Source organism: Pygocentrus nattereri, chromosome 27 (assembly GCF_015220715.1).
Source record: "Pygocentrus nattereri isolate fPygNat1 chromosome 27, fPygNat1.pri, whole genome shotgun sequence".
Lineage (NCBI taxonomy): Eukaryota > Metazoa > Chordata > Actinopteri > Characiformes > Serrasalmidae > Pygocentrus > Pygocentrus nattereri.
In genome coordinates, this window is record NC_051237.1 from 2,517,038 (window position 1) to 2,540,000 (window position 22,963).

At 40.3% G+C, this 22,963-nt stretch overlaps 1 protein-coding gene across 1 annotated transcript in view; it reads left to right on the forward strand.

The window, feature by feature from the left end:
• Positions 1-22,963, forward strand: part of phf14 (PHD finger protein 14) — a 106,460-nt gene that overhangs the window by 73,273 nt on the left and 10,224 nt on the right. The window contains exon 17 of the mRNA XM_017693106.2: positions 8,673-8,790. Within this exon, the coding sequence (XP_017548595.1) occupies positions 8,673-8,790 (118 nt within the window). The remainder of the gene's footprint in view (positions 1-8,672; positions 8,791-22,963) is intronic.

The window sequence follows — 22,963 nt, forward strand, 5'->3', positions numbered from 1 at the left end:
GGATCACTGGTTGCCGTATAGTTTGACCATGGTGTTTAATAAGACATTGATAAGCATTCCACTTTGTGAGCTCCAGCGAGCAGGTCTGTGATGACTTGGTATATTTTGAAAGTGTTATGACTTTAATTGGCTGAGCAGGTTATCTCTCGCTTTGTTAACGGAACACTTGGGTGGCATTAAGAATAGAAATTGTTGTCCTGTATTATTTGCAATTAAGGAAACAAACTTGGCTGTTTGTGGTGTGCACCTTTAAAAGGGGGGAGCATCAAACTGAAAGGTTAAGCTATTTTGGCGCTCAGGTCGTGTCATTTTGAATTCCAATTAAGTATAATCAACTGCCCCCAGCCTGCTTGGGCCTGCATCACTGAGCAGTGTTTTAATTCAAAGATGTTAAACCATGATACACAACAAACATTACAAAAGGTTCATTAAGGCAAAGTAATTAAAGAAGTAAAACGGCGAATCGTTGCATGCTGCACTAATAAAACGGAAGCCTCCTGTGGCAGTTGGCGTGGGGCTTCAACTTTCTCCTGCAGGCTGCGCCGAAGTCTCTAGCTCCTTCTTTATTTGCCAGAGTGGAAGATTCATATGAAATCAATCGGCGACTGTGTGCAACAATAGCCGTGTGCTCATTAGCACAGCACACACACACTCTGCTGGTCATTTGTCTTCTTTTCACAGGGCAGCCTGGAGGGTGATTTAAATTCTCCTTTCCCGGGCAGATATGCAAGCTCAGCGTCCCGTGTTAGGGTGTATGTGCATGTGTTTGTAAGTATGTGTGGATGTTTGCATCTGTGCATTAGCCTGCCCATGAAATTAGCTTGGATTTTGCTCGTATCTTCGCCTTCAATCACACCAATGAAATAAATCTCACTTATTATACTGATCTCACTTACACCGTCATCACTGCATCATAGTATATTTGCTTCAGCAAATACAGATCTTTTCACTTGTGCTGTTATAATTTTTAATAATTGTGTAATGGTTTGTTATTGTTGTTAGTGCTAGGTGTATTTTATAACTATATATAATCCGATTTTCCAAATACAGTACTGTCCTAATGTCAGACACCACCCTTTATTTCATTTCCAGTCTAAACGGCTGTTAAGTAAACGTTTTCCATTTTTGAGGAGATATTTCTGAGTAAATTGGGTAAGTTAATCTACTTGCATAAGGAAAGGAAAAATCAAAGCAAAATACGTGGCGGTAGTTTCCAAATCTCCTCAAACAGTCATACAAGACAAAAGGAAATCGAGCTCCGCTCAGCTTCAGATCAGAAAAAAATCCACAGGTGTCTCTGGCCATCCCTCCACTGTGAGATGACTGCTCAATACTATGAGTCTGAAAGGATGTGTCGCTGTCAGGAAGCCCTCACTCAGACAGACATAGACAAAATAGAGGAAAATTTTAATTCAAACAAAGAAACTGCTGGTGATTTTAGAGCAATGGACTGACCACCCCAGAGTTCACACTTCAAGATCATTGTATGTGTTAGGGATTCCCTGAATTGCAAGAAGCAGAAAGCACAACCAACTTCTAAGACTGTATGTTGGAGGTGTGGAAAAATATCCATGCAAATTTATATATATATATATATATATATATATATATATATATATATACACAAAATGCTTTGTATTGAAGCTTGTACTTAATGGCTGTTCTGACTAGAAATTAAATATGATGGGTGGTCTCTACTTCTGCACAGTATCCATCCATCCATCCATCCATCCATCCATCCATCCATCCATCCATCCATCCATCATCTTCCGCTTCTCCGGGGTTCGGGTCGCGGGGGCAGCATCCTAAGCAATGAGGCCCAGATCTCCCTTTCCCCAGCCACTTCCACTAGCTCTCCAAGGGGGATTCCGAGGGGCTCCCAGGCCAGCTGGGCGGTATAGTCACGCCAGCGTGTCCTGGGTCTTCCCCGGGGTCTCCTCCCAGGTGGACTTGCCTGCGACACCTCCTGAGGGAAGAGAGGAGCTGAGCTGTCAACTGATCACCACCTGGTGGTGAGTTGGATCAGGTGGTGGGGGAAGATGCCGGTCAGACCAGGCAAGCCCAAACGTATAGTGAGGGTTTGCTGGGAACGTCTAGCAGAAGAACCTGTCAGATTGATCTTCAACTCACACCTCCATCAGAACTTTGACCAGATATCGGGGGAGGTGGGGGACATTGACTCAGAATGGGCCATGTTCCGTTCCTCCATTGCTGAAGCGGCTGACTGTAGCTGTGGCCGTAAGGTAGTTGGTGCCTGTCCGGGTGGTAGTCCTCGAACCTGGTGGTGGACACCCCAGGTGAGAGATGCCGTCAAGCTGAAGAAGGAGTCCTACCAGGCATGGTTGGCCTGTGGGACACCAGAGGCAGCTGGCAGGTATCGACAGGCCAAGTGATCTGCGGCTTCAGTCGTCGCCAAGGCAAAAACCCGTGTATGGGATGAGTTTGGTGAGGCCTTGGAAAGTGACTTTAAGTCGGCTCCGAAAAGATTCTGGCAAACCGTCAGGCGACTCAGAAGGGGAAAGCAGTGTGCCACTAGCACTGTATATAGTGGAGATGGTGTGCTGCTGACTTCAACTGAAGACGTCATTGGGCGGTGGAAGGAATACTTTGAGGACCTTCTCAATCCCACCGACACGTTCTCCAGTGAGGAGGCTGAGTCTGGGGACATGGGAATAGGCTCGTCCATTACTGAGGCCGAAGTTGCTAAGGTAGTTAAGAAGCTCCTTGGTGGCAAGGCTCCAGTGGTGGATGAGATCCGCCCTGAGTTCCTCAAGGCTCTGGATGTTGTGGGGCTGTCTTGGCTGACACGCCTTTTCAACATTGCGTGGACATCGGGGGTGGTGCCACTTGATTGGCAGACTGGGGTGGTGGTGCCTCTTTTTAACCACAGGGGAATCACACTCCTCAGCCTCCCTGGCAAGGTCTATGCAGGGGTACTGGAGAAGAGAGTCCGGCTTATAGTCGAACCTCGGATTCAGGAGGAACAGTGCGGGTTCCGCCCTGGTTGTGGAACACTGGACCAACTCTTCACCCTCTCCAGGATTCTGGAGGGTTCATGGGAGTTTGCCCAACCAGTCCACATGTGCTTTGTGGATCTGGAGAAGGCATTCGACTGTGTTCCCCGGGGTATTCTGTGGGAGGTGCTTCGGGAGTACGGGGTACATGGCTCTTTGCTACGAGCCATTCAGGCCCTGTACAAACAAAGCTGGAGTTTGGTTCGCATAAATAGTTGATGAGCCTGTGCTTCCTTAATACTGAAAATAATGTCTTACAAACTTGGCTTATTTTGTTTGGACTGTCTTGTTTTGGTGTCTTGTTTCTTCACTTAAAATTTTGGCAAAGAAAACCGTATAGAGAGACAGTTAACCAGACATAGAAAATGCATTCAAAAGCAGTCCGAAACCCAAACAAATGGCATACATTATAAGCTTTTAACAGTTTTACCCCCAATTTTTATACATTTATTATCTATCAGTACCACTATACCTAAAAATTAATGTTGTGGTGTGATAGTGATATAGTGACACTACCATTCAGAAATTTGGAATCACTGTTCAAAAGGTTAGAACAGATAAATTTAGCAGATAAATGTATTACATTTCATATTCTTATGCAACTTCGCAAATTATATAATTAAAAATGAGTAGGAAGATTTAAAAAAATAAAATAATGAACAAGAAAATAAGTAAAGAGCAGCTGTTAAAAATAATAATAATTCTTTGCATATCAAAAGTGACATTCTGATCATATAAATAGATAATAACTGTACATTAACTGTCATTGAAAAAATCTTGGCAAAATGCTTGAAGTATTGAGTTACACCATCTAAAATGATCTTTTGTTGGAGTATTTAAGTCTGCATAGTACATAAACTAACAAAAAATATTCATATGAAAAGGGATATGAAACCAGATATATGACAGGATCCCCAGCCTTATTCACTGTGAAGCTTGTGTAATCTACTGTGATTATAGACAATATGCTCATATTAGCAGAATCGTTTATTTAGTTACAGTCATTTTTATGGAAAAACTCATCTAAAACGGCATTAGCACTCATTAACTCTTCCTCTAACGAGTGACAGGCGACGTTTATCGTGCATAGTGATAGGATGCGAGCAATGCACGCTTTCTCTTGCTTTCCACCCCCCCCCCCCCCCCCCCCCCATCACCCCCTACAACACCGCCCACCCCCCCGCGCTCCCTCTCAGATCATGTAATGGAGGCAGCTTCGAGTTGGCAGTCTGTCGCTGAGGGCAACCCATTTCCTCATTGCTCTGTCATAATAAATATGTGGATTAGATAGTGAGAGACGCTCACGTACTAGGAAGCGAGCAATATGCACCATTAAGACGAGCTCACGAAATAAATGAAGAGAGATGAGGTGTTTTATAGCAAGTCAGATTAAAATATTATATGTTTTACGTAAGTGGAGCTTCAGAAAGTCTTACGCTGGTGTTACATCAGCTTTGTTAAGCATGAATGAAACAGTTTGTAGTGTTATTCCTCCACCTGCATGTCATAAGATCTGTCTGGCATCTGGGCTCATTGTGAACTTTTGGTGCAGAGTTTTTACAAACATGCTTGCACATCCATTGAGGAGCAGGGCAGATAAACTTTGTCAGATTCAGTGCAGTACATTTTTAGTGTGATCAGTTGGGGAAATTAATGATGGACCATGCATTGTTGGGATATGTGGCTGAGTGAAGTGTTGAGATTATGCTAATGGAGGATCTACCTTGGCTGGAGGTATTGGAAAGCCTTTGCCTCCACATGCTTCATCCTGGAGCAGCTTTTTCCTGACCAGCTATGCTTACCCTGAGAAATAATAGGTTGGCATGGTAACCACAGGTGAAAGTTGCCTTTTTCCATCTCTCAAGGGCACCTTGTTATTCTCCCTGAGGTTTTGAGGAGCTGATCTGGTTGTTTGGTTTGAAACTCAATGACCTGGTTATTGGTTTTCAGTCTGAAGATGAGCGATCTACGGTAAAAGTGCACCTCAACCAGGTGCCAGGTACTGCACACAAAAATCTGTTATCAGAATAGTGGATTTGTCTGTGATTAATGTGCATCTGAGGATGCATAATCTAGCTCTGTTTATGTGGCTGTGAGACTCACTCATGATGTCCAACTATCTAGTGCAGCAATGAGCTCTGATTGCTGTTTGACATCTTGCCATCACCAGCTTGTGTCTTTTGTGATGGTGCCTTTTCTGCGGATGTAGTTTAGATCCGAGCCATCGTGATTTTGCACTGTGGAATTGATTGAGATGGGATCTGCTTCCAAGGAGCATTCACAGATGGAAAATTCCTGACAGCTTTGCTCTTCAGTCTGTTTGCCATTTTGAGTGACATCTGGACAGTTACAGGCTTTGCTAAACTTCCGTTTGGAAAGAATCTCCATGCTGCCTAAAAAGGAAAAGCAGAATTGCTCATAGGGGCCGACAGATTAAAAAAAAAAAGCACTGGCCAGTAAGGCCACTAAACTAATGCATCTTGTGGTCAAAACTAAAAATTTATGGTCATAATAATAGAAACATTTTTATCATACATACATTGTGTTTACAAAAACATGCATGCTACGGTACCAGAAAAAGTCAGGTTGCTTTAAAAAAAGGAAATATTTATAAAAAATTTAAGGACAGTGTTAAGAACATTGACAATCAAGTCTGCCCTAATGTCATCCAGTCTATTTTATTCGGTAGTTTGTAGCTACTGCAGCTGCTTATTTATTACCTATATGTAACTTTTTTTCTTTCCATAGAGTCTTATTAGAAAACTTTAGTCAGTCGCTTCTGTGACACCAGGAAAACCAGATCAACAGCTTAACAAATTCTAACAATATGCGATTTGATGGTTAGTTCTGTGGTCAACCAAATAGGTTTGTTAAAAGGAAAAAGAATGCAGAAAGAATATTCCAAGACATGTGGCTACTCAGGCTCTGCATTTTCAGTGGCCGAAAAATGAAGTATTAAAACCTGGGCCACCAGGCACCCTGATCTCTCCTACTGCTGGTGTAATGAGGTACATGGTTTCCACAGGTTAAATGAATAGTCCTTAGATTTTTTTGAAGCAACCTAGTGTTCTTTGTTTTAACCTTATTTTGCAGGATTGTAGAGTTTGTGCATGAATAGTCTGCTTGTGGTTTTCAAATGGATGTTTTTCATGCAGCATCTGTTACCCCCCCCCCCCCCCCCCCCCCCCCCCACACACATAGGAAATGAATAGCTGGAATGTTCAGACAAATTATGTCATAATGGACACTGGGCTGCCACATATATCATAGCAACCACCTAGCATTACCCTAGCAATCGCCTGGAACACCAAAGCAACCACTTACTAGTTCCTTAGCTGCTGTGACAGTAACCATAACAACCATGAAACAATACCTTAGCAACCACTTAGAACACTGCAGCAAACCCACTAGCAAGCCCCAGCAGCCACCATTGATACCATAACAGCGCCAAATAGCAACCTAGCAACCACCTTTAATAGCATAGCAACAACCTAGCAACACCCTAGCAGCTATGTGGATTTACTAACTTTTGAAGAATTTTTGGCTGCCCTGGTCAAACCTACTTTTTGTTCACAAGCTTTTCCCTTCTAATTCGATTCTATATTCCCTTCTATATGCGACATCTATAGCTTGTTGTTGGTTAGCAAGAATAATGTTTTTTCTGTACTTAAAAAAAAGAACAGAAATGTTTATGCTTGTGTGTATGTTGTGTATGTGCATTAATGTTAAAAATCAATAAAGTTATTAAAAAATACCCTATAAAATGACCTGAAATACATTTATAATTGAGGCTTTTGGCATGTATTATGAGTTTAGCTTAACATCTGCCCAGTAACCATCTGTGGGTCCAGGCTTCTGTAATGCACACCTATAACTTAAGAATAACTTAGGCATTGTTTTCTTTGTAAGTGCTGAATTATAAGCCTTAAGTTGTAATAAGCATAAAACTTTGTTAATTATGAATCCACAGTATGCTGCACTTGAGTCAGAGATTAAGTTAAAAAACACTGAAATATTCCTTTAAAGTAGTTTGCCATGGATTGGCAGGCTGTGTTGAGTATTTCTGCTGTTTCGTAATTACCGTTGTATCTAGCACTGTCCTTTAATTAGCATTTTGGAGTCTCAGGTGGGCCAAGTTTTGAAAAGGGCTTTCGCATCACACGGTAGTGCCTTCCGCCCTGCCAGGCTTGACCCCACCTCTGAAAGCATACTAATTGACAGGTTCTCTCTTATACCTGCCAATAAAAGATTGAGTCCTTTTCTCTCTCTTTTTCCTTCCCTCTCCTCCTCCTGCATACTCACTGATAAGAGCTCAGTGCCACTCTGCATAGAGACGAATGAGGAGAAGGGCCTATTGACCTCCCAGCCCTTATCTGCTTTATCTGATTTACATTGCCACATCTGAATCTTCACTATTGATTACAACATAATTAGTTAATTATAGACAGGAAGGAGAGAAGAAGAAGCATGGAGGCTGGCCTGAAGGGCGACCGGGCACTCCCATATAACAGCTAGGGATTGAGAAATGGAGGTTTCACTTTATTCATCCTCTTGCCCAGAGCTCTCAATAGGCAGCTTTCTTGGCAATATCATGCAGCACTTTTGTGTTTCACTGTCTGGCCATTTTTATTCAGTGTAAATAGTTATTTCCAGTCAACTAGATTCTTAATATGTTTGTTTAAATACAGAGTAGAATTCAAAGACCCTTCATTTATTTAGTTTCTAGTCAAAACAGCTATTAAGTACAGGTTATTCATTTTTCAGCATCAGGAAAAAAAAGCAGAAAACATATTTAATAGAAAATTACACAGACAGCAAATTGTGACATCAGTTTTTTGTAGTGTCCACCTTTCAGGTTCATTCTTTTCAGGAGATTTGCTTTCGGTTTTTTAAAGAAATCTGCAGGGAACCCCCCCAAAGTTCAGTCTTAAAAGTTGGTCGCATTTTCTACTTCTCACAGTCCAAGTTATCCCAAACACGTTCAGTGATGCTGAAGTTTGGACTTTAGGATAAATAGTCTAATGTTTTGAGAACTCCAGCAGCTTTTTTGGTTGATTTGTTTCTTTTTTCTCTATTTGGTTTCACAGTAAAAGCTTCTTGACAACTACTTCAGTTGGAAAGTGGTTATTTTGCACTTATTTTTTTCTTTGGTTTTGTCCATCCTCATGCACATCGGTTGTCCTATATCTGATCTCCACAGAAATCTCTCCTGAAAAATGAATAATTTGTATGAAATTGCAGCTTTGACTGAAAATTAAATGAATAAAGGATGGTCTCTGACTTTTACGCAGTACTGTACTATTGGACTCACTTCACTTTCTCTTTTTTGACTCTTTGGCTCAGAAATAAAAAGACGATGAAGATTTATTGGCAAGACACACCAAAACCCATTTCAGCAGGGCCAATCAAGCCAGCATGTTTTATGATGGCTGTACAAGGCCATGTGAGAGGTGGTGTGCCAATGTGTTTTGAATCTATTAAGCATCTGTTACCTGACAGGAAACGGCTCTGTCACCATCTATCAAATCTGCCTGATGAGGACCGGGCCAGTTTCTTGGCAGGATGCATGTAGAATGTGTGTGTGTGTGTGTGTGTGTGTACTGCTCCCTGTATTAAGCTGTATTCCCTCTGGTGATATCGTTCTTGCTCTTCTCAAAGGTGTGATGAGTGTCGACTGTGTTACCACTTCGGCTGCTTGGACCCTCCCCTGAAGAAGTCTCCGAAGCAGACAGGCTACGGCTGGATCTGTCAGGAGTGTGACACCTCCTCATCAAAGGTGAGAGCCTCTCAGGGAGGCTGAGGTGGTGACAGGTCCTAAAGAGTCCTGCCTGCTTCAGCTCTGAACACATACCGTTATACCAAAAGAAGCATATCTTCACTGTCATCAATGATCAAAACCCCATAATTCCTCCAATAACACAGTTTAAAAGCACCAGCTGGTCTTTACAGTGTGTGAACAGTTTGTGGTTTATGTGTAGAAAGAGTATAAAAGTGCTTTTAAGATCTTATTACATTACATTATGATAGATAATATGGATAATATGGATCATTCTACCAAATTGTTTTGATGTCAGCTCAAAACACATTTTGGGCTTTTAACTGACTTGCCTTTAGACTAAAATTCTTTTGCTTGGAGTGATTGTATATCTTAATTATGTTTATTTTAATATAATAAATGAGTTAACATTCCATTTCGCGACTGCCAATACAATAATAACACCTCAAAAACTTTACCAAATGTTTCACTAGTGAGTTTTAATATTGACAATTTTTTAGCTAAAACTCCGCCCAGTACATGACTAGCAAACACTTGAACAGTTGTACACACATAAAATCATATTTTTCATTAAACAGCAAACATTTTATTTAACTGCAGAAAAGATCTTTCAGTAATGACAATTCCTAATGTTACACGCTGATTTTCAGACTTTGGGACACATTTACTTCAAAACAATGGAATCTGCTCACCATGTGTCCATGAGGGACAAGGATGCAGTCTCACTTCCTGCAGTTCCATGCAGGCAGGAGGCTAAAATAAAGCTCTGTGCCTAAAACTCATGACATGACCTAAAAAATGAAATTAATTTTTAATTAGAATTATTTTTTTTTTAATTATACTTATTATGTAAATATAAATTTAAATTCACTTCATAGAAATGTTTTCTTAACCTGAAATTTAGGGGTAAGGTTTTGGGACAGCCACCTCTACAACAGAAAATATGTGATTTATTTTTATATATTTAGCTTATTATTTTAATTATTGCCATAATCCATGTAAATGTTTAAGGTCTGAATATTTTTTTTTTATTTAATAGATGTTTTTTTTTCTGTGGAACCAGAGTTTGAACTAATCTGGTAGAAAGATCTGTATAGATTGGAACTAATGTATATGGTCAGTTCACACGAGTCACAATAAAAGAATATTTTTAGTGAATGTTTTGATCTTCACTAATTCCAGAGTTAGATTTTTTCACACTATAAATTAGTGTTATCAGAGTTAAATTATCAGAGTTAATGTATTAATAATGCCTCAATGCAATTATGAATACTAATATTTTTTCAATGCCATAAAAACATTTTCCTAGTTTGACTTCTTGAGCAATCCATGGTTTACAACCTTAAGGCCAGATGCCTGCTGTATGTTCATATGATTGACTCTGCAACTGTAGCTGTTCAAATACAGCTTTTAGAAGTTCCCTTAATGACTCTCTTTGTAAAACCAAAGTTGTTTTCAGTTTTTGTGTATCATGGAGCTTTTATCACGGAGTTTGAAGTATCATTTACAAAAAGTATCATTTTGAAAATGCAGCAATATCTGCAAATGGCAGACTATGCTAGACAGTGCTCGCAGGAGAACTATGGATAAATCAATGAGCAGCAAACTAACAAAAGCAACAGCAAAGTGGAAAAGTACAATTCCCCTTGCATGTGACATAACATTGCAAGAGTCTACAAATATGGAGTTGGAGCCTCATTCACCAACCATTCATAAGAAGAAATTTATTCTTAATTTATTCTTAAAACAATCATTTTCCTAGGACCTTTCTCAAGAAGACATGTAAGAAAAAAAATGTAGTAGGAAGGTGCTGCTTTTTGGAATGAGCATTTATAAACATTTATGCAGGGTTACGACACAAATGCAGCTGTCATGACAAGCTCATATAGGTGTCATGAACAGTGTTGCCAGATAAAACAGAACATGTGGCCTGTGCACAGCATGTCGTATTTTGTTTTTCCCCTGTGTGTTAAACTCAGCAAATAAGCAGAAATTGTGCAATACAGATCGCAGGAAGATGTCACATTCATATGTTCTCTGTGGAGGATGTGTTAACTTATTTTTACCTAGAAAATCAACTAAATGGGGGTATTCAAGCTTTTGCATATATTATATATACACTTGGTTGGTATATATTGGTTGAAACATGCAGCCACTGGACATCGGTGATGAAAACTGAAAACTGCATTCTGGTTATTGTCATGCTTACTCTATGGAAATCATGTGATTTTCATGTGCAGGTCCTGGTAAACCCTGCATTCACACATTGAAATGAATGTTATTGAATTACTGAAAGTAATAAGTACAGTCTGATGAAGCTGCTTCTGTCCAGTTAGACGATGGCGTATTTAGTGGCTTCTTTAGTGCTGAAACCTCTCTTAGTTGGAATACTTGCTCAGAATATAGAGTTAGTCTTAGACTGCGTAGAATGCATGGAGCAGTACTTTAGCTCAAGGGGGGCACAGGACACCCACTAGGATATCTGAAATACAAGGTTTCATTTTGCGTTTTCAGTTGTCATTGTGTTCTTTCCATGATTATTCTCAAAATCTAAGCTAAAATGATTAGGTACTTTAATGAAAAATTCCTTATGATTCTTAATATCTGAGTCATTTGAAAACATCAGCACTACCCAACATTGCTATTCCAGGCACATTACTTCACATTAGTGATCAACTCAAGGCATGTAACCCCTTATCTGCTGAAAGCCTCAGTCCGCCAGTGGCAGTCTGTCCATCTACCATGTAGTTTCTCTTACTTTTAACCTAGTTAATAAAATAATCATTTATTTGATTTGAACCATTTTAAATGTAAATGGACTGGTGTATGAGCAATTTAACACAATTCTGCTATTAAAGGATTTTTATAACTGAAATTGCAGAAATGTTCATCAGTTCTCCTGTAGTTGAAGTTAAGTTTAGATATAATTGGTAAACTGATATATCATTTGACTGGATGTGTTCTGGCATTTGAAGCCCCTGTGTCTTATACTCCTCATAAAAAATACCCCAAAAAGGCACATAATCTGATCACCTCTTCTAATAAACAAGCTGCAAAATCAGCAGCGAATCTAAATCTAAATCTAAAATCTTTCTATCAAGATACATAAGACAATATTCAGGCTTCAGAATGTATACTTAATGGGATACAATGATGGAACAGCTGAGATGTAGCTTGTAGAAGCAACAACAAAAAGAAAATACACTCAACAGTTCTGTGCAAGAGTCAGAGACCACCTTTTATTGGTTTTCAGTCAATACAATCATTAAGTCCAACAAAATATAACAAGCACTCAGTATTTTGTGTGTCCACCCTCAGCTTCCACTCTTTAAAGAAATCTGCAGGGATAATGTTCCCCTTTCTCAAAATTTGGTTGCTTTTTCTGCTTCTCACAATCCAAGTAATCCCTGTTACAAATTTAAACTTTATCCATAAACCCTAACTCTACTTCACTGACACTCAGTTTTGACGTTCTAGAACAAATTTTCTTGTTTTTTGTTTATTCTCAGTAGCAGCTTCTTGACAGCTACACATAATTTTGAGTTGTCTTCTCACAGTGGAAAAGATGAAAGCTCCAAGCGCTGTTTATCTGATGGAGACCGTTTTGGTGGTCTGCTAGGTCTTACATGGCTGTTAGAAGTCCTAATTTTCTCTTTTAATCATTCTATGAATTCCAGTTTTGGTAAATAATAGAAGTTACAGAAGTTTTATTTATTTCAGTATTTTATTTGCAGCTCTTTTTATGATGTTTCATAATTAAGAGAGAAAGCCTCTGGTGGTTTAGCAGCATGCAAGTGTACAACAGTGACAAACTGGTGCACATCTTCTCACTCAGCCTTGCTCACACTGAGCATTTTGCCTCCTTGGCCCTCTTAATTACGGATCAAAGCAAAGTGGCTGGTGTTTGAAGTTTTAAGACTGCTCAGATAGCGGTGTGGACAGGGGAAATCAGCCGCTGCTTTTAATTCCCTGTATCTGCTTTTACCACGCCATGGCCCTCAGAGTGTGTTTCAGAACAGCTGGCTGAGGGCCGCCTGGCAAAGAGCTCTTTCTTTAAATCTGGAGCTGAAGCACTCAGATCACTCAGACCTTTCCTTCCACATTCATTTTAATGTCTTCCTTCTGTGTCCAACCACTGAAGCTTTGCCCTGCAAATTTAAATAATGTTTTTTTTTCTTTCTTATTGAATTACAGTGTAATCAAAGGCAGTGTGCGCCTGCTTCCAAACCTAATTAAGTTAATAAATGTATCCGCTTTTCAATTTATCTTTAAAAGGGCAGTCCAGCCTGCCAGGCTCTATCTGCGTGGAAAATGGGGGTTAATTGATGTTGCCAAAGAGAAAGTGGAACGTAAAAAGCATGGTGGGTTGTCTGCATGCTGGAAATGGTAACACAGAATTACTGCTCAGCATTAAAATTAAAAGGTTAACACTGAGGTATGATACAGACATTTGCAGAACACAGATGTTTTGCCTTTGCGAAGATGAGTCGGCCAGGATGGATTGGTCTTTTTTTTTTAATCCAGTTAGAACAGTTAGAACAGTCAATACTAATCAAAGCATGCTCTTCTGTATCTGCGTCGCGTACATCACATTCCTTCTACAGTCTACAGCTTCAAAAATACTGAGTGAAAAAGAGTTAGCTGTTTATTTATAGAGAATACCTTTATTTCATGCGCGCCACGTGTGGCTTGTAAATAGGGCTGTTGTAAGTCAAAGGCGTAGAAGAAAGCCTCAGATTGGTGACCCGCTGCTACAATATAAGGGCTAAGCAGCTCTGAACAAAAGAGGTAGGTGGAAGCAGAGAAAGGAGCTTTAGACAGTGGGAGGCATACAGGGCCACGGGGATTAAACAAGCCTTTGCTTTTTAAACGCGTCGCGCTGGCAGCCTGCAGAGGCACCAGCCTGTTCCTCAGAGACCCTGAAAGACCAGACACAATCCTGTTTAATCACACACTTACACACAGCCTGCAAAAAATCATGCCACACACCCTTCCCTCTCTCTCTCTCTCTCTCTCTCTCTCTCTCAGTATTGTGCATTCACTTTTAACTTTAACAGGTGTTGCTGGCTGGTATTCCTCAATTGAGCTTGTCTCTGTGGAAATGCATCCATCTTCATTCCTTTTTTCCTGCTCCTGCTCTCCTGCACACTGTCGGATGCCCTCCAATAGCCACTCCATTCCCCAAACATAGACGTTCCAGCAGTAATGGGGTAACAGGACGTGGTTGGGGTCTCGCTCACTGTGCGGGGAGGGATTCAAACCTTTTTTAGCGCTCTGTAGAGCAAAATCATAGTTTATGAATGCTTAAACATTTTTGTTGTAATATACATTTAAAGAATGTAGTAATTTCCTGAACACTGATACCATAAAACATTTTTAACACTGCTGTTATATTTTGAGCACTTTTAAATTAGAGTTTATAACAGCACCTCTTACGTTCACGACGTCAGTGAGCACCAAAACAGCCAATGAGCTGCTCCGCTCGCCAACCAATCAGCACTCAGTAGCATTGATGCCAGCATTCCGCTGCCCAAAAAGTGTTTGCTCCAGAAAAAAGGAAATATACACATACATTTTCTTTGCTTTTTAGTGAACTACATCCTTCTAATTTCTAAAATTAAAGGAAAGTCCTGGGCAAGTGATTAGAAAATATTTGAACTTGTTTTTAGCCGTTGAGCTCCATTTACTGCCATTCATTGAGGACTCGCTTGCAGGCACCCTCTGATTCCCTGAACAGGGAAAATAGGAAGAGGCCAGTCTCCTCAAAAGCCGGCTCTGGGAGAACGCTCTAGTTTTTCTAATTTCTTCTGATGAACCAGTTCAGTTAAGTGTAGAGGTTTTTGGCTATATTTAAGCTTTTCCATGCAGTTTTTTGACATACATTTTCACAATTAGCATAAATGAGAAGAACCTGCTGATTATACGGACATTTCTTCAGGCAAAACAGAAGAAAGTGGCTTTTGAGAACAGTCCAGTTTTTAGAACAGATTTTAGGGGTTTTAGTATGTCCATGATAAATGACGAGCTATAGAAGGCTGCATGTAACGGTTTAACTAGTTCTGACTGTAACAATCAGTGCTGTTTAGCTTTTTCTTTTTCTCCTGAATACTGAGGATTATGGCTAAAAGTCTATGGCAGTATCTGCCAATTGATTCCATTCTTAGAAAGAAAAAGCACTCTCGAGCTGTGTGCTTGAGTACTTTAAGTTCTCTAATGTATTGCAAATGCCACACTGTTAACCATTTTGCCCGCAGTTGGTCCGGATGCTTTTTTTTTTCTTTTTTCTTAAATGCCATCTTAAAATGCAGCCAGCTTTAGTGTGATTCACCTTCTCCCTGAGATGAAGGGGGGGTCGACATTAAAGAGGTGCATTGCTCTCTTGCAGACAGCGGGCGAATGAAGAAGCAGTGGTGGTGAAATGTGGAACTGAAGAGGCGATTTGTTATCCCTTCCAGCCTTGACTTCTAGATGAGAGTGGGGAAGCATTTAGAGAAATGAGAGAGGCTGACGTGCTGTGGCGCCATCTTCTCACACACTGCCTTTCAATCAAAGCTGGGGGGGCAAAAGCACATGCGTGCTTCATAGACCGTCCACAGTAGATCACGTGGTGCTCTATGCCAACCACATACCTGGGTGGGAGGCTGACGATTGACGAGAACCAGTGATGTACAGTGTGTGATCTGATCCGTCTCACTGACTTGCCACTTGATCGCCAGTCTTTCAGCAAATTTCTGTCTTAACGCCTTTTTAAAGGTCACCGCAAATGGGTTTCTGCCTCTGAGGTCTTGATTAATATGGAAAAAAGAGAGAAAAAAAGTTGAAATTTGTTTCTCTGAGGACTACTTGTCAGTGTGTGCCCACTACATCATAAAATAACTTAATTAAGCCTGCCTATCTAAGAAAAAAGAAATTGAAGACTTAAAGAAACAATATATTTGGTTTAGTTTATGATTGCAGAGGCATGCACAGGCCATGATGGGGTCAGTGCGCTGTGGCCATCTATGCGTGCCCTGACAATAAAGGCTTTATTAGCTGGAGTTGAGTTCATTACGCTGGCTGCATATTCCCCCTGCCTGCATGCGTTAGATAAACCCCCTACCATCGAAGGCCACATCCCGGCGCTGTCACCCCAGGGCCTCTCCAAATTGATTCGGGTAATAAAGTGACAGTTCTGCTGTAAAATACGGATGGCCTTTAATTCGAGAGCTCCGTTAGGTGCCGGAGAGGGGCTTGTTTGAGCCCTATTTACACTCGCGTGTCGCCTCTGTTCACCCTCATGATGAAGCATTCCGCCACATCTGTGCCGTGTTTGAGCCACAAGCGGAAATGCCCAGAGGACGCCGAGTGTGTGGGAAGAGTTCAGCCACACCACACGCTCCACTCATAAGTCTTACTGCAGCCGCAATTATCGCTTAGAACTGTGTGGCCCCGTCACCACAAAGCGGCCACAGGCGAACCCAGAGCAGAATTGAGTTTGTCTTTTGAAACTACTTTTTGACCTTGAGTCTTCCCATTTTAACAGGTCAAATTTACTGGCCTGTTGACTTGGTTGTTAACCGTGTGGGGCTTTTACAAGTCCAACGGACACTCCGTTAAGTGCTGTGTCATTATTTATGGGGCAGCAGTTAATGTGCTGTTTGATGTTAAGCCCAATTCTGAAGACGATTACCTTTACAAGCACTGTCATCAATCAGAGCAGTCACACACTGACCTGCAAAACAGCCTAATTAAGTTAGCCTAATTAACTTAATTAAGTGTCTCACTCTGGCTGCTTTACTATAGAGAGGAAATTGAAAGAGAAAATAGAGATCATTACTCATCAGACTGGATAGTGTTCGCTCAGCATCCTGATACAGTCGAGGGAGAAAAACTGTTCTCTGTCTTAACGATTTGTATTAAGACTCAGAATTTAAAGAATGTTTTGATGTGTCTTGAAAAAACGTGCACTTAAATTATGCAATATATGAATTTAATTATACATCACATATCCATTCAGTCCAAATGAGCCAAGGTATGCAGACTTTGTACAATACGGTGCGAGTCAGAGACCACCCTTTCATTTATTTGATTGGAAAGAAACCTGTAGGATTTTTTCCACACCTCCAAAGTCCAAAATGTTAGCAGTTCATTGCATTTTCTAGTTATGATCCAGATCATTTCTAATTTTGTCTCCAAGCATCCAAGTGCAAATTTTCTTCTTTTTTTAATCTATTTTATGTTCTCAATTGGGCCTTCTTGACAGCTACACATCTTTTCACACCTATGGCATTGAGTTATCTGAACCTTTGGAATCTCTTTTCAAAGCACCCTGGAGACGTTTTGCAGATGATTTTCTTGCACTTAATTTACATCAAATACCTATTAAATTCACCTAAATTCTTATTTCACCTAAACTTAAAACTTCACCCAGGACCTGAACCTAACCTTCACACTGGTCCCAAACTTCACCAGATAGCTTGTTCATAATTTGAAGATCTATAGATAATCTCTTAGGGGCTATCTGTATAAAGTGAGACTGGATTCTTTTATATCTGATCTCTTTTGCAAGCCAGCTAAAGTGTGTTTGGGTACTTGCTGGTGTGAATGTGAAAGGGAACCTAATGTCAGTGAAAACTTTGGGGGAAAAATTCTTTTGGGTGGACACAACTGGATGTGGTTTGAAGATTGGAAGGGTGGGAGCTAAAGTGGCAATAGGATGCACGAAAGTAAACAATAGACAAATTAAAGGCTCATAGATTTAAAATTTAGTTGTTGAGGCTTTTACATGTTTTCAGTGGAGGGTCGTTTCTGACTTTTGCACAGTACTGTATTTTTAGTCAAACACCCCCTCATTTCTTGAGTGGTCATCACTATCACTTTGAATTTTGCTGCTGTTCTATTATTTGCCAGTCTCTACGGCATTGCTTTCCAGGATAGATCTCCAAAGCTATCTCTTTTGCCCTCTATTGCACATTCTCTGCTATAACCTGGACCACTGTAGTGCTCTGTCCAAACACAGCTATGAAGGTCAAGTGAATATGGCCTGCTGTAGAGGCTCTAAGGACCAGTTCTGCAGGCTGATAGATGTGGGCATTCATTGTTTGTGTGTTGTACTTGTGACTATGGTGTTAACTAAAGGTTAGTGTGTGATTTAGATGGGCGGCGGGGACCTTTGGGGACCAGCGTGTGGGGGGCAGCCCTGGTGCTCCCTGCTTGCAGGTGGGCCAGATGGAGGGAGCGTGAAGACAGAGGAAAAATCAATGCGATGGAGTCACCTCCATCACTTTAACTAGGCTAGCTGGACACCTCCTCCCCTCTCAGGGGCCAATTTGTGGAGTAAACAGGCACAGGGTGATGGTGGCAGCCTCCCCACTGCTGCCTTTGCACCATTACTCAGCCCTGAGTGGGTTTTAATAAGCCTGGAACGGAGGACTCTTACACACGGCCTCACCAAAGGGGAGATCAGTCATAGCCAGGTTAAAGGCTGCAACACAGTGCAAGCTAGCCGGTGAAAAGTTCAAAATTCATATTGAAGTTTACAGTCATCACTCTGCTGTGCTGTGGTTTGTATAAATGACGAGAGTCCTCCACAGCTCTCTGCTGACCTGTTGGGAACACTTTTGACAAAGTGAGGGCTCAATAGTGAAGGTCATCCTTTTAAAAGCACTGTCGAAGTAACTTTGGCCTGGACGATTTAGGAATATAATGCTTTAGAGCTCATTTGGTACTTTAAGTGATTTCGCAACTGCAGTTGTCTGGTTTCCCCTTAATTCAAATGTAGTAAATCCATAATAAATTGGTGTGCAAAGTTCTTTAATTTGGCCTTGGAGGTAGGAGACTCATAAATCAAACAAGTCATAAAAGCGTGTAGCCACCAATTAACATCAAACTGTATGCATTAGGGATGAGGCAGAATTTTAATTTTAAAGCTTAAAAATCAAATAGTAAATTAGGATTTTCATGAGTAAATGAGCTTCTCTAAAAGAGTACAGAGACATTTTAATTCTATATTCCATCAGAGGGCAGTGAAAAGCCACCGTTTAACGTCAAAGGTTCAATTCTGTTTAATTCAATAAAGGAGGAAGCATGGTGATACTGAATGTATCAGAAGGCTAATGTAACCAGACAGGAACTTCTGTGTTATTCGCATAGCAGACAGTACAAAGCACAGCTATATCAAAAAGAGTGCAGAAATGTGATGCATAAAACAATATGCTCATTTTGCACTTTAATAAAGTACTGCATTAGAACTTTTACAAAAATGATGTAATGAATTGATCACATTTGTTAACGGCTAACTAACTCTTCTCAAACTCCTATCGAGCTAAATAGTATTAGGTGAAAAAAGTTACAATGTGACTAGGCTAGCAAGTTGACAATGGCTGAGGTGAACAGGTGCGGTCACAGATCAAAATCACGGGATTGTGGCCTCATCAGATTCCGCTGTCATGAAGTAAAGTTTCTGACTCACAGCCTAGTTAAACTTCACTGTCATAAAATAAAGAGTCTGACTAGCAGCCTAGTCAAACTCTGCTATTACACAGCAAATTCCCCCAAACTCTACGGTCATGATGCAAAGTCCCCAGTTTCAGGCCTAGGCAACATATCATACTGTGGTGAAAAGTGTCCTGGCTCACTATCAGTTTGAAGTGCCAAAAGTATTTTATTTTCCTCTGAAACAACAATTTTTAATCAATTTATGAAGTAACTAAAGAACTTAACATGTGCCAGTGGATAAATGGTTAAAATAAATAACCATACAAAAGCTTTGTCAGCCAATGTTAATGGTAGGACAACTCTATCTGCCCTAAGCTTCATCCTAGGCAAGAGAGCTGTAGTGATGCAGAATATACAAGTGAAGTGACTGTTGAGTTCAGCTAAATAAACAGCAGCAAGTCCTGGTGTGGAAAAGGGTTTGGAACTCCAGTTATATCAGCTCTGCTGACAACAGTGAGACTGCAGGGAAGAGTAGAGTCCCCATACTGCATGCATTATTAATAAAGAGACTGGAGTTACCTTATCACACTCCTTAAAGGTGACATTGAACATGGTGGGGATCCATAGTGCTTAGACAGTACTGCCAGCTAATTGAGACATTGCAGTAAAGAGCATTGAGTCTATTAGATGAAAAGTTTTTCAAAAGTCTCATTTTCTGTTTAAAAATGATGGATTTATACTGCAGAGCTGTGAGTGTAAAATTGCCAAGATGCTTCTGTGAATGACTTCTTCTGTAAAACACCCATGTACAGAACAATGCAAGAGTAAATGGACCACATTTAGCTTTTAGTTCTTATAACAGTTATTTAACAGAAAATTACACAGAAGCCTCAACAATATATTTAACTTCAAATTCTTTTGTATTTAGGACACCTACCATGTGCCTTACAGCTTCCATTCTTTTCAGGTGACTTTCTTTCAGTTTTTCTATGAAATCCACTGCGATGCTTCTTGTAAACACATTTGAAGCTTAGAAATATCTTAGAAGTTGATTGCATTTATACCTTCTCACAATCCGGGAAATACCAAATTCAATTGCGTAATTTTCTGTTAAATATGTTTTGTGCTTTTTTTTCTGACACAGGAAAAATAAACCATACGCAGTGCCCGTTTTAACTGGAAATTGAATAAACGAAAGGGTAGTCTCTGACTTTTGCATTGTGCTGTACTAAACTGCCTTTTAATTACTGTAGGAAATGAAGGCTGTTAAAGTATTCAATTTAGGTGTAATTAGCTGGATGTCAATATAATGTTACTAGTATTTGTGATAGTGTTTGTATTTGACCCAAAGGGAAGCACTGCCTTAATAAAGGGTTGTTTTATTTGTATGAATTCCAATGAGATTCTGGATGGATTTAAAACTTTATCACTGCACATTATGCCTTGCACACGCAAAGAAATCCCATTTTTACACATCTTTAAATGGGCACATACATAAGCATCATCTTGCCACTATGAATGTTGCTAATTAGGGTCAGAAGACTGTTATGTGTTCATCACAGAAGGGCCACATGCAAGGTTCTGGGTTAGCCTGGTTTTCTGGGCTCAGCTGGAGTGAGGTTTGTGGTTTCTGGATTAGCCAGGTTCCAGAATTCATACTGGGTTATTTTGAGTTTCTGGGCTAGCCTGGTTTTTTGACTTCATCCGTGGTTTGCCTGGATTTTTGTATGAAGTCTGGGATAGCTTGGGTTTCTGGGTTCATCCTGGGTTAGCCTGGCTTAGCTGAGATTTTAGAGTTTTTAAGTTCAGTCTGGGTTTAGTCTGAGTTTCTGGGTTAGGCTGAGTTGTAGTTTTCATCCTCAAGCAAGCAGGTCATCTGCAGTCCATTCCCACCTTTCCACCCAACCCTTTCTGCTAAATGCTCAGAGTCTTTCTCATACCTGTTAGGCGACTGTGCCTTGGGGGTTCATTACGCACCCCCACTATTACTCACTGTACAGCAGTGCCGATGCGCCTCATCTGTTTTCACCTGCGAATCCATCTTGTAGTAGCCACTTTATTAGTGCAGTGTTTAATGTCTCTGCTTTTATGGCCGCTGTTGTTTAGCTTTTAGTTTGCACTCCGTTCAGTGACTAAGAGCGAGCATCCAGTGATGAGGCAGCCAATTTACCTACGGACTTTGAGCACTCACATTTATTTGTGATTTAATATTATGCTCTAAATAACTGAAATTGGAAATGGAGAGAAAGTACTTTTCCTCACCGTATATTTCCCCCCAAGCATCAGGTCTTATCAGATGTGGGATTAAAAAAAAAAAGCCTGGCTTGTGCATTTTACCGCTGATTTAATTAGCCGTCTTCTCGTAAGTTCACCTCAGTATCTGTCACGCCTCACTAAAATGGAAATGCGTTCTTGGAGAAAAAGGCAGATTAATGAATGCCCTTTGTAATAAACGGAAAATGGGAAGCGCAAATATGCACAGTCATGAAGTTTAATTGTGCTTTCTGGTGACTAGCTTTGGCTGGGCCTATGAAAGAGAGAGAGAGAAAGCAGTAGAGAAAGGGATGACAAGGCCAGAGGTAGTTCAATGTAGCGCATAACACACAGCTTCAACTGCCTAATGAACCGAGTGTTTATGACTAAACGCACTTGTGTCACATCCACCGCTCTGACAACGGCTTTAAATCACATTTGCACACATGCACATTTTTAGCAGGCTAAACATTTACACATACACCCAGACTCTGTTTATTCCTAGATTTCATTTAGCCTGTAGTTATTTGAACAACCCAGAGAAACTGATGTTCTCAAGTGCACACTTTCCACACATGTACAGGTCATCCATTCATCCATCCCCTAACACTGATACTCTAAGACATTTCAGGATATCTATCAAGATTTTATGTTTCTTTGAGAAGAAAGTTGAACAAGGCAAAATACTCACTATGTTTATGCAGTTACTTTAGACTGGGGTTTTAGTGTATGAGCTCTGTATAATTGGTCTAAATCTGTTGATTCACATTCAACAAGTATTTAGGCCTGTCATGAAATTGTAGCTGACAATTAATTGCTATATAAATAATTGTGTTTAATGATTTTTCTTTTTTTGTATGCCACTATTAAAGTACATGCCTAAAGTGGATAAATTGGCTGATTAGCTTATAATAAGATAATCTTGCTCCTTAGCTGTTCATACTTCCAGCAGCTTCCAACTGATGTTAGATGCAAATGCAGCTCAAATAAACAAACATTACTCAGTGCTGCCCTCTAAACGTTTTGTAGCGCTAGTCTGAATTTAGAACTTTTTGTTTTTTTAAGATCCATGACGTTTCTTATATTTACGTGTAATTGCCCCAATAAACCCAATAAAAATGCACCCAGAACTCATTACACAAAATGTCATTAAAAACAGTATACAATTATATGGGAATCAGTTAAACCCTATTTTTAATTGAAAACAGTACAAAGACAACATCTAATATTGAAATTGAGAATTTGATGTCAACACATTTGCAAAAGGCTGGTAAAGTTGTGTAAGGCTAGACACCTGGTGGTTGATTGGCAACAGGTCAGTAACATGACTGGGTATAAAAAGAGCATCTCAGAGAGGCTGAGTCTTTAAGAAGTAAAGATAAGGACAGGTTCACCACTCTGTGAAAGGCTGCGCAGTGCAACAATTCAATGTCTCTCAACATAAAATAGCAAAGAGCTTTCATCAACTAAACATATCATTAAAAGATTCAGAGAATCTGGAGAA